Source organism: Ovis aries, chromosome 20, assembly GCF_016772045.2.
Source record: "Ovis aries strain OAR_USU_Benz2616 breed Rambouillet chromosome 20, ARS-UI_Ramb_v3.0, whole genome shotgun sequence".
Lineage (NCBI taxonomy): Eukaryota > Metazoa > Chordata > Mammalia > Artiodactyla > Bovidae > Ovis > Ovis aries.
The window spans coordinates 22,191,678-22,204,506 of NC_056073.1; the positions used below are offsets into that span (position 1 = coordinate 22,191,678).

General features: G+C 39.9%; 1 protein-coding gene across 5 annotated transcripts in view; it reads right to left on the reverse strand.

Moving 5' to 3' along the window:
- Positions 1-7,957: 7,957 nt before the first annotated feature.
- Positions 7,958-12,829, reverse strand: part of CRISP1 (cysteine rich secretory protein 1) — a 72,212-nt gene continuing 67,340 nt past the window's right edge. For all 5 annotated transcript variants that reach the window (XM_060403695.1, XM_042236972.2, XM_060403694.1 and 2 more), the window contains 4 exons: positions 11,950-12,098; positions 10,184-10,275; positions 9,910-9,998; positions 7,958-8,673 (listed from right to left, as the gene is read on the reverse strand). In XM_060403695.1, coding sequence (XP_060259678.1) covers positions 8,546-8,673; positions 9,910-9,998; positions 10,184-10,275; positions 11,950-12,098 — 458 coding nt within the window. In that variant the 3' untranslated portion in view covers positions 7,958-8,545. The remainder of the gene's footprint in view (positions 8,674-9,909; positions 9,999-10,183; positions 10,276-11,949; positions 12,099-12,829) is intronic.

The window sequence follows — 12,829 nt, forward strand, 5'->3', positions numbered from 1 at the left end:
ATCCACAGCTGGGTATTGTTTTTGCTTTGGCTCTATATCTGTGTGCAATTACATCACCAACAAAAAATGGATTTTTTTTTTAGAATTGTGTATAAATTATTTAGCTCATCTTTAGAACAACGTTTGGGAGACAAACTGGCTTAGATTTTCAGTTTTCCCTGGCACCCAAAGAAATTTTGTGTATACACTGCCATCTTTTGGTTATTTCCTAGAATTACCGTCATGTTACAGAATTTACTGAGCTATATAATGAAGTAACTCATTAGCCTGGCCCCAGAGTAAGAATGTGGTTTGCAGGTTTTAATCTAATCATACATGAAAATACCTGATTTTTTTTTTTTTGAAAATACCTGATTTTGTCTTGGCTTCATCTGACTGAATGAATAGATATCACATAACACGCTGCCTTTAGGTTATAGCATCACTCAGCTATGGGAATATCATTGTAATCATTAGGAGAGAAATCTTGCCTATTGTGAGAAGGTTACCAAATGAATAGGACTGGAACTTAACTGCCTAACTCACAGATGATTGCTTGAGTGGATACTGTGATGTGCTACTCAGGTTCCTTTCTACAACACAGGATGTACTTCCCCTGTAGCTGGGAGTTACTCACAGACAGCCCTACTGTGTGCCCCTCTAAGAATTAGCTTTGCCCATGAACAGAGTTTCCTCTCAGAGCAGCCCACACATAAGAACTGATAGCTGTGGGAATTGTAACCACCAGGCACCTCTCTCCACGTTGGGACAGCTCTGAAGGGCCATCCCAGTTTTATATTTACCTTGGGATTAGCCGAAGACTCTCTTGTGACTGCCTTCCAAGCCAGCTTCTCCAGGTGTATAATCCTGTTTCTCTCCCTATGTCCACAGGGATGTGTAAATCTGGAGATTTTCCCCCAGTAAGTGTCCTGCCAAGGAATCTCCGTTCCACACTCTGCCTACCTACCTGCAACTTGATATACATAGTTTGCAGTTCAGACCTCTTTGAGGGAGCTCTCCAGCACATTACCTCTGATTAATATTGGAAGGATATTCCTGTTTTGTGTGGTACATCTCTGATTAAAATCACAAGAGAATGTTCATTGTATTTGCTCCAAAGATGTGAATTCTGGCTTGAACAAATGATTCTGTTTAATCAGGTTCAGGATTAGAACCTGATTTTTCTTTCTTCTCTTTTTAGGAGGAGGTGTTTGTGTTTTTTCCTTCACCCCCATTCCTGTTCCTTTAATGTGTTGCTGCTAATTTTATCAATTCCTTCCCATATATGCCCTATGAGTTTTTACAGGACAGCTGATCTCCTATATTCCTTTTGACATGTTACATAGTTTTAAGAATGTTTTAATTTTATCATTTTGTTGATCTCTCAGACCTAATGCAAAGAGCTAACTCATTGGAAAAGACCCTGATGCTGGGAAAGATTGAAGGCAGGAGGAGAAGGGCACGACAGAAGACGAGGTATCACCAACTCAATGAATTTGAGCAAACTCTGAGAGATGATGAAGGGCAAGAAAGCCTGGTGTGCTGCAGTTCATGGGATCACAAAGAATCAGACATGACTTAGCAACTGAACAACATACCTTTGCTCCTTGACACTTGGTTTTATAGCACCTAGTCGGCTCCCTAGGAGGTTTATAGTGGAAAGACAAGTTCTCTGTTTATGGGATGCAAGGGAACTGGGAAATAGACTTGCCAACATTTACTTATCTGGTTGCACCGTCTTAGAATCTGGATGTCTTAATTCTCACAGCATCTTTGTCTCTGGGCTACTGCCCAATGAAGATAAGTCATGAAATGAATCTTGTTAACCAAAAATAACTTGTTAAACAAAGTTTGATATACGGAGGATATTGACTAGCCTCATATTAGCTGGGAGTGTGGCGTTGTGTTCACTCTAGATCTCTCAAATGAGGATCCCAGAGAATGGAGGTCGGGAATGTGTGCTTTACCAAGTTCTTCCATTGATTCTTAATACATTCAAATTTGAGAAGCACTGTCTAATGAAATTAGACTGTCTGTTGGAATTATTGCTCTGTTATTTGCTAACTGTATGATGTGGGAAAAAGTTACTTATGTCCTCTGGATCTCTGTTTCTCCTGAAAGAGCATAGCCTGGTCTGTGAGGACCAGACTTTAGTACAGGCATACCTTGGAGATACTGCAGGTTTGGTTCCAGACCACTGCAATAAAGCAAATATAGCAATATAGTGAGTCATAGGAATTTTTTTGTTTTCTCAGTGCATATAATAGTTATGGTTACACAGCGCTGTAGTTTATTAAGTGTGTAGTATTAGCTTTATGTCTAAACAATGTACTTGTGCATGCGTGCTCAATCATGTCTGACTCTTAGTGACTGTAGCCCACTATATTCCTCTGTCCATGGGATTTCCCCAGCAAGAATACTGGAGTGGGTGACCATTTACTACACCAGGGGATCTTCCTGACCCAAGGATCAAACTGGCATCTCCTGTGTCTCCTATATCTCCTGCACTAGTAGGCAAATTTTCTTTTTTTTTAACCACCGAGCTACATTAAAAATGTACATACCTTAATAAAAAAACATTTTATTGCTAAAAAATGTGACCATCATCTGAGCCTTCAGTGAGTCATAGTAATAATGATACAGATCAGAGTCCTTGGCCTTTCCCCAACCAGTAGAAATTAATAAGTGGCCAGATAAGAAATTCAAGAAAGTGCAAGTGTTAGTTGCTCAGTTGTGTCTGTTTGTGATCCCATGAACTGTTGTTGCCCACCAGGCTCCTCTGTCCATGGAGTTCCTCAGGCAAGAATGCTGGAGTGGGTTGCCATGCCCTCCTCCGGGGGATCTTCCCAACCCAGGGATCGAACTCAGGTCCCTTGCATTGCAGGCAGATTCTTTACCTTCTGAACCAGCAGGGAAGTCCAAGAAATTCAGGCATGGCTTTATTGGGGCCCCTGTTGCAGCAGAGGAGTGAGAACTGACAACAGGTTCCCATGCTCACTCCATGAGATGGGGCAACTTCATTCCTTATAGCAGGTGAGGGTAGAGGTGTGTCCAGGGGTCAGGCTGGAGGAGCGGCTTAGGCTACTTGCCCAACCCTTTGGTGTATTCTGTGCAGAGGGCATGCGCAGTACCCTGCTTTGGCTCCTGACACCCTGTTTTTGCTCCAGGCTCTTCAGAAGTGGCAGCTGGTTCTTTTGCTCTTTTTGTATCATGTCATCCGTAATTTTCCCCAGCAGTCCATGCAGAGTTATTTTGAGTCCCTCACAATTTATTTGTATTTTGTTGCTCAAGGAGACATGTGACTAAGTGCAGCCACCACAGCAAAGCGTCCCAGGTCTCAGACTGTCCCGGCGTGTAGCATCTCCTAGGCCTGGCTGTGTCTGCTGCAGATGTGTTGGTAGGCAGGGTGAGTCCCCAGCAAGGCTGATTCTGAGGCCAGGCCTGAGCTCTGCAGGGGCTCCAGCCACAAACTGCTGGGGGTGGTACCTTGGTGGGCTGGGCTAGACCCCGCTGGGGCAGGAGCTGCTTTGAGGAGCATTCTGGTTCAGTCTAGGGCATCTGCTGAGTGTGGAAAACCAGTCCCAGCCAAGGTTGCCCACTGGGTGTGGCAGGGCGAGAGCTGCTGTGGAAGAGGGCTGGCCAGCGGGGTGGGGGGGGGTGGGTTGAGGGGGGCACATGTGCAGGGGAACACTGGGCAAGGCAGGTGACCCTAGCCTGGTAGATGGCAAATGTCAGAAATGTACCCCCAGAGCCCGACCAGTTAGGCTGAGGGAGAATGAAAGATAAATGGTGCCTGCCAACTCTTGAATCCCTGGAGATAGCTCCAACAGACCCACACTCCTTGGCACTTTCTGTAAAATGAGTCAATGAATTTCCTTCATGTCTGGTGGAGGTGCTTTTCAAACTGCTGCCTCTGTGCAGGGACTTGCGAAGAGTGAGTTTGAGCAGAGGCTCAGTTGTGTATAGCCCTCAGGCCCTTCTGGACATAAGCCCTGTTGGCTTTCAAAGACTGTGTTATGGGGGCTCACCTTCCCACTGCAGGGGTGCCTAATGTGGGGTGCATACCCTTCCTCCTCAGGGAGGACCTCTACCCTTATGCTGTCCTCTCCTGCTCATGGGAGTGGGGGTCCTAAGTAGATTCTGTCTCTTCCCCTCTTACCTGTCTCAATGTGGTTTTTCTTTTTATAGAGCTAGTTGTAGAAGTGCTGGCAACCACATTTGCAATACGCATTTGTGATATAAATACTCAGCAAATAGAACAGAAAGAAACCACTTCATCTTAGTAATGGCCGTGTATTCCCTTCATTTCCATGAGAGACCCCAGTTCAGTTCAGTTCAGTCGCTCAGCTGTATCCAACTCTTTGCGACCCCATGGACTGCAGCACGCCAGGCCTCCCTGTCCATCACCAACTCCCAGAGTTCGCTCAGACTCATGTCCATCAAGTTGGTGATGCCATCCAACCATCTCATCCTCTGTTGTCCACTTCTCCTCCTGTCTTTAATGTTTCCCAGTGTCAGGGTCTTTTCCAATGAGTCAGTTCTTTGCATCAGGTGGCCGAAATATTGGAGCTTCAGCTTTAGCATCAGTCCTTCCAATGAATAATCAGGACTGATTTCCTTTAGGATTGACTGGTTTGATCTTGCAGTCCAAGGGACTCTCAAGAGTCTTATCCAACACCACAGTTCAAAAGCATCAGTTCTTTGGCTCTCAGCTCTCTTTATGGTCCAACTCTCACATCCATACATGACTACTGGAAAAACCATAGCTTTGACTAGACGAACTTTTGATGGCAAAGAAATGTCTTTGCTTTTGAATATGCTGTCTAGGTTGGTCATAGCTTTTCCTCCAAGGAGTAAGCATCTTTTAATTTCATGGCTGCAGTCACCATCTTCAGTGATTTTGGAGGCCAAAAAAATAAAGTCAGCCACTTTTCCCACTGTTTCCCCATCTATTTGCCATGAAGTGATGGGACCGGATGCCTTGATCTTTGTTTTCTGAATGTTGAGTTTTAAGCCAACTTTTTCACTGTCCTCTTTCACTTCCATCAAGAGGCTCTTTAGTTCTTCTTCGTTTTCTGCCATAAGGGTGGTGTCATCTGTGTATCTGAAGTTATTGATATTTTTCCTGGCAATCTTGATTCCAGCTTGTGCTTCATCCAGTCCAGAATTTTGTATGATGTACTCTGCATATAAGTTAAATAAGTAGGATGACAATATACAGCCTTGATGTACTCCTTTCTGGATTTGGAACCAGTCTGTTGTTCCATGTCTAGTTCTAACTGTTGCTTCTTGACCTGCATACAGATTTCTCAGGAGGCAGGTCAGGGGGTCTGGTATTCCCACCTCCTGAAGGATTTTCCACAGTTTGCTGTGGTCCACACAGTCAAAGGCTTTGCTGTAGTCAATAAAGTAAATTAGATGTTTTTCTGGAAGTCTTGCTTTTTCGATGATCCAACATGTTGGCAGTTTGATCTCTGGCTCCTCTGCCTTTTCTAAATCCAGCTTGGACAAAAATTGTGAATGATAAAAATAATAAAAGTTAATACCTAACACAACATGTCAGGATCTGTTAGGAATTCTGTATGTATTTTCCCATACTTTATCCTCACAGCAGCTCTACAAGGGAGGTGCTATTATTATCCCCACTTGCAAATGAGGAAACTGAGATGCAGATATGTTATCAGGTCTATGTCAGCAACAGCTAATCTACAAGGAAGATGAAAGGAAGAACCTCTTTATCAACAGGTGCGGGATGAATAACCTAACACTATTAGAGTTATCTTTTTTTGGTACATCCACTTAAAAGGGTGACCTATTGCCCACAAAGTGTGGAGGCTGTTTTATTTTGTTTTCATCATAGTCTTTTTATGAAAACCATTGAGCTACTTTTTAAAGAATAATTTAAAAATAGCATAACAGTTGTTTTTCCTTGGCTTCAAATGTTTAGTGATCATATGTATATGCTGCCATCTTGTGGTCATTTCCTGGAATTAGTCTTTATGTGAGTAAACTTTCTAAACTGGGATAAATACAGCCTGGTGCAGAGAAAAAAACATGGTTCTACAGCTTTTAATTATTACACACCGCAAGATATATTTCTTTTTTTCCTAGTATGTGTACTTTAGAAAATACATATTTCTATCAAACTATATATCCAACCAGTCCATTGTGAAGGAGATCAGCCCTGGGATTTCTTTGGAAGGAATGATGCTAAAGCTGAAACTCCAGTACTTTGGCCACCTCATGAGAAGAGTTGACTCATTGGAAAAGACTCTGATGCTGGGAGGGATTGGGGGCAGGAGGAGAAGGGGACGACAGAGGATGAGATGGCTGGATGACATCACCGACTCGATGGACGTGAGTCTGAGTGAACTCGGGGAGATGGTGACGAACAGGGAGGCCTGGCGTGCTGTGATTCATGGGGTCGCAAAGAGTCGGACATGACTGAGCGACTGAACTGAACTGACATGTGCATGAATGAGTTGAATTGACAGAAAATATCCAAACATGGTATAAGATTTTCTGGCAAAGAGAATACTAAGGCCATCAAGAAATCTTGCTGTTATGAACAGGCTGCCAAATGCTTAAAACAATGACCTCCAAAGTAAGCACTTGTCTATCTGCATATCTTGGAGCATTTTAAACACATGCTTCCGTATACATCTGCATAGAAATGAGTTTTTATTATAAAGGCTTTAAAATTGAGAATCACGATCTGTTACATTTGCCTGTTGCATTAAGCCAAGAGTTTTAATTTCCTTGTGACCTGAATCCATTTTTGTGCCCATTTGCTCTGCACTACAAACCCAACAACCTAACTAGGTTTTTGCCATCAAGGATGCTCTTTACTACCTTTGCTTTTCAGGGTTTCTGGACATCCATGAGCATATGTGCGCGTGCACACACACATCTGCTTGTTTTCTTTTTTTAAGTGAAAGCAAGTATATTTAAAGTGATACACATTCCATAAACAGAGTATGGGCTATCGTCACATACATTTGTTTTTAATAGAACAATGTATTTGAGTTCCTGAGTCCAGTCTTGACACTCCTCCTGACATAGACCTTGGGTATACCATGAAATTTCAAGTCCACAGGAAAGAGTGCTACTGTGTCAACCAACACTCCTGATAAGCTGGGGTCATTGGAGTGATGTTGGAAGTAGTCAAAAAGTTGCGCTTGTGAAAGATTCAACAGAAACCTCAACGGAGACTCAACGAGGGGAGCTTTCATGCCCTGCAGCGGTAGCAGAGCCCATCAAGAAAAAGAAAGCTCCCGCTTCCTTCCTTCAAAGACTCTCCAATAAAGAGCCATGAACTCTGTTTACTATAGTCCTCCCTAGTTCCTTTCCTCCCTGTAAAGGCATCTTCCTTCCTTGCCAAGTGGGGACTTGCATGTGGCTCCCCGTAGCTGCCCACTCCAAATTGCAATTCTCTGCTGATTCTGAATAAACTCATCATTGCTGGAGAAATATCTGGCAGTGTATTTGTTTCAGTTCAGCACACTATATGTTTGTGTCACACCTACTTGGAGATATTTCTCAGTATGAAGCTCGTTTGGGGTAACACAAAAAATTTTCAGTGTTGAAGTAAAACCATTTCTACTGCTTCTTTCTTTTACTTGGGATGGGAAATGATAAAAACCTGAGAATTGTCTTTTATATAAGCTTTCAGAAAGAAAGCACATTTACCAAAAAAATACCTGAAACGAAACAAAATACCACATATTGTGTTCTCTGTGTAGCCATACACTTCACTAGGTTTCTTTAATATTCCAGTTCAGTTGGAAATAAGGGAAAGAATATCCTCCATGCATGGATTACCCCTTGCATGTAGTCAATGCTGAATATTTATTTTGTTAAATTAAGCACTCACACAGTTTTCTTGCCCTCTTTACAAATGTGTATAGATATGGGAATGAAACAGTGAGACCTTCAAACCACTTCCCATTAACCAACATTTACCTTTCAAGTAATGAGACTGGACTCTTTGTTTGCTTTGTGGATTATTTTAATGGTTGATTTAAGGTAGAAGTGAAGTTAAGGAGAGATGAGTTATTAGTGTGTGTTAATTGTGCAGGGAAGACAAATACCAGGGAAGCTGGAGACCTGGGAAAGCAGGAGAAGAAGTTAAACAGGGAAAGACCCTTCTTTAGCACAGTTTACTGAATTAGTTATCCAATCCATTGAATCATGTCAACCTGAGAACTAGACATCACATGATTTAAATATGAGGCAGGTGTTGAACTCTTTCATATTTAAATCATATTTCACTCCATATTTCATAGTTTTATCACATTTCATCAATCATATTTCACTCCAGTTTTAAGAAAGTTTAAAACAATGTTGCTTCACAATGTATCAGAACAGGAGTGAAGGGCATTGTTGTAAAAATGATCCATGGGATTGCAGAGAGTCAGACACAACTGAATGATTAACACTTATATATGATTAGTGAAAATTAGTATCTCAGGTGTAATTAAAACCAATTGAAATGCATCAGAAGCTGCTGGAGCAAAGGAAGGTCAAAGATGATCCAACAGCATGTTACAGTTGCAAATAAAAAAGGCTATTTTATCTCAGTTTGACACATACAACTAGCTTTGCAGAGTCGTTGAACTGACAGGTGGTTGCAGCCAAGATGTTGAGTTTGTGTATTACAGTTATTGTGTTCATCGTAGTAGATGCAGGGGTTCGCTGAAAGGAAAAAGCAAGGTTACGCTATATTGACTCAAAAACTCATCTCTCAGCTTCTTATGCATTTGTAGGTGAGTAAAAGGCTTAAGAGAAGTATATTCTGTTATAGAGTCAATACTATTAAGTAATACTTATTTTCTTTCTACTCTCATTTTACTTCTATGGCATTTTCCATTCCATTCTAGACATTGCTTTTGTCTCTTGGATAAAAAAAAAAAAACAAAAAACAAAAAACAAAAAACAAAAAACCCTACCCCATTACTCTGTAGCAAAGATAATTAGTAGATATTTTATCTTTCTCCAGCTACATTTATTTTCAGAAATGAGTTACTGAAACTGACAGGGAGAAGAAGAAGGAAAAGAAGAAGAATGACAGAAAAATTGATAAAGGAAAAGAGATTGCATTTTTCCTTGATTTAAAAGCAAATGGAATAAAGTGGTCAGGTGAAGGAAAATAAACCTTTCAGTCTTCCAAATCTGCAGACAAAGGATATTTTTTGGTGGGGGGGGAGGTTTATTATTGCTCCATAAACTTACTGAAAATTAAGTTATAAACATATTCCCATGGACTAGTAAATTATGCCTGAAGGAAACTTCAGAAAAAGACACTTTTTGTTACCTAAGGAAATGAACATGGAATTGGAACCCATTTAGTTAATACTACATTTTAGATAAGATTTACTTAAGAAATAAAAAGATGTACAGTAAATAGACAGTATGATCATCAGCTCATGTCTTCCAATGTGTCCGTGGAAACTTAAAAGTATAAGGATCACCCAGTAAAAAATTACCACTTGCTCTGATAAGTGGACAGGCAGGTAGAGGGGTTATGGCCAAAGAGCAACCTGAGAACCCTGGTAACCTGAAAGCAAGATGTCTAACTTCAGGGCTGCAATAACAGAGCCAAGAAACTCTTTATATAAAGAGCAGAAAAAAATTATATTAACGTCTTATCCAAGATGCCCTTATTATAGGGTGAGAACTTTAAGTTTTAGGATGGAAAGTTGACTTTAGACCTGGATGTTCTAATTTCCAATCCAATAGATTTACTCATTGGTCTTCTGGGTCACTTTGGGAGTGGGAGAAGGGAAATCAGATAATGTTAATTATTCCTTTGGGATGATTGAGGAAAAAGTAATATTATAGAATTTATAATATTATTAAACACTTGATTTTAATGACCCATAGCTCCTAGATCAACGATCAATATTAAGCACACTGAGATGTAAAACTTACTACATAGTTTATCTTCACAGTTATTTGGACAGTCTCCACATGGACTTCCCTTATTATAAGGTACATTCTTCTTGTCAGGATCATTTCCCCTTAAAAAAAAAACAAAGGAGAAAGCGGTCTAATAAAATTCCTTTTTGAAAAATGCAAATAAAATTTTACTCACTCTTGAAAATCTGTTAAAATAATTTAAAACAAATGATTTTTGAGAAACTAGAGGATGTAAGGGAAATGAATTTCTAAAAGTTCTGTGAGACTAAAGCTATATAATACATACTCATGACAATAGTGACAAATGTAGAGATAATGAATTCCTTTATGACATGATGACATGCCACAGCCAACAAGGTAAGAAGCGGCCCAAACAACCTGTAAAGATGAGATCGTTACATTAATACTTTGCTCTTTTGCTACACGATTCCAAAATGAATATTGTTACCCATGATTGAAAATAAACACACACGCTTTTCGGATGCTTTGAGCATGGCTTGTTAGGAGGTCATAGAAACAGAGAGATTCCCACGTGTCTAGATATCGTGCATACATATATGCATTCTTGGGTGCCATCACTGACCCTGACTTATGTGCTTCTTCTTATCAAATCTGTATGGAAAACACAGTAACATGAGGAAGACTGTTTGGTGATTGCATAAAAATTAGAGCATGGCAGCAATCTAGCTTAATCATCAAAAAAGTGGCATGGAAGAGAACAGTGAGTTGGCTCTTGAGAAAAAAATGAGTCAGGTTCTAAATCCATCTCTGCCACTTCCTGGTGGGATGGCATTTACCAGCTTGTTTTATGTCTTTAAATCTCATTTTATTATTTGTAAAATAAAATATAATAATACTAGCTTCTACATCATAGGTATATGGTGGGGACTGAATAAAAAAAAAACTTTCAAGTGTTTGGAAGAAGAAATGTTAAATTACTGCTTCAGAGTAATGGAGCTCATGTTCTTTTGATGGAAATAGTGGGTCTAGTCTACTTTTACCTAAAAGAAAAGGAAAATAGGAGTTTTTGTCTTACATTGTCATATTTTTAGCTCTCTGGGTAATAATTTTATTTTTGTCCTCTGATAGCATAAATTATAAATAAATGGTCTAATGCTATACTATTCTAGGATTCCTGGCACATACCACTGTGTCCAATGATATCAATCTTAAAATAATAATGCTATTGGGATGTCCCTGGTGGTGCAGTGGTTAAGACTGCACTTCACTGCTCGGGGTGTGGGTTTGATCCCTTGTTGGGGAATTAAGATCCCACATGCCACGTGGCCAGGTAAATAATAATAATAAGGAAAAAGAATTCTACTTGCTAGTCTCTATTTAGAAATGTCTGCTTTGCTTTAGAATAAGTGATTAAGTCTATGTTTCTTAAATGTGATATCTCTGTAAGCTTTTAACATTAATCTGAAGTAGGTTTTATTGTGAGTAGATTTTATTACAGATTTTGTGTCACAGCTGAGTCTTCTGCTTCGGGGATAACGCTGTTTTATCATTTGTATTTCTTGCATATTAAGTATTTAAATCTATCCATTCTGGATGAGTTTTGTTAATTTACATCTTGCTGGAAAACAAATCACCTGATTTAGATATTCAAAGTCATTTTTGTAGAATTAATTTATTGTCTACATTGAAGCCCAGTGGTATTTTAAAAATGTGAATCAGATCAAATCATTCTTCTGTTTAATGACTTCTACATTCAAAATACAAGGTAACATTTATAATAGCTAATATGGCTCCAATGATAAGGCCCTTCCCTCTGTGTTCATCTCCTTCAACTCTTGAAGCTATCATGGTTCAGCCTCCTTCTCCAACCCTTTCTTAGTTTTTTTCTAAACTAAAGAAGTCCTTGAACATACCCAGATCCCAGATAATGGTTTCCAAGTATTATTTCCCACTAAAAGTTAAGAAGTATCTTTGAAGACTGTAAATTTGCAAAAAGTGGGTGAATGATTTCCCATGGTTCTTATTTGCCTATTTTCCACACACCCTTAAAGTCACTTAATCAATAGGTATATTGGCCAGCATACAGTTTACCTGAGTGTAATGGTCAGTTGTCACGTCATCATCTTTCAATGTCCATTCCCCATACTGGAAATATTTAGACTCACTGTACCAGGTCCTGATCACATTTGACCATGAGATAGGATAAGATGTCAGATGCATATTTTCTCCACAAAAAGTATCTAAGAGGAGGAAAAAGGACTAGGTTATACTTTACAAAGCTTGGAAACATTTTATAAGGATATTCTCCTGACTATTTTAGAAATGTTTCACTGGTCATCCAAGCACTGTTTGATAAGAGGAGACCAACTCAGCTGTATTTGGCTAACAGTTTTCTTTCTCACTGATGAATAACCATGTGGTGCTCAGGCTTGCTGAAAACTGACAGTAGGAAATGATCTGCAAGCTTGGAAATCAGATCAACCAGCATTTCAGTTTCTGCTGTGTTCAAGCTGATGGTGAAAGATGAAACCAATCAGAACAGTCTATAAGTTGTAACCAAGTCCATGCCTCGAAAGCAACCACACGAAGTCTTCATCATGCAAGGACCTTGGAATAAACATTTGCTCATTTGGCCATCCATTCACTTCTGATGTGGGCTCTCAATCAAACATGACGTTTGGTAATAAACTGCCTTCCTCTGGGGCAGGAAAGACTCATATTGCCAATTCACAGCTTAACAGCATTGAGTAAAGATGCCCCCAAATCTTTAAATACAAAGTGTTGTTAATGTCTGCTCATGTAGGAGACACTAATGGCTTTTCAGGAAACTATCAGTGTTCTACCTAATATATATGCCATGAGATGGGTTTATTTTTGAGCATCTAAACTTGTTCTTATGGGCAGCTCCATAGAGTTGAATATGACTCACTTCTCAAAGATAGCTCTTTCCAAAGTTAAGTATAGTCCCATG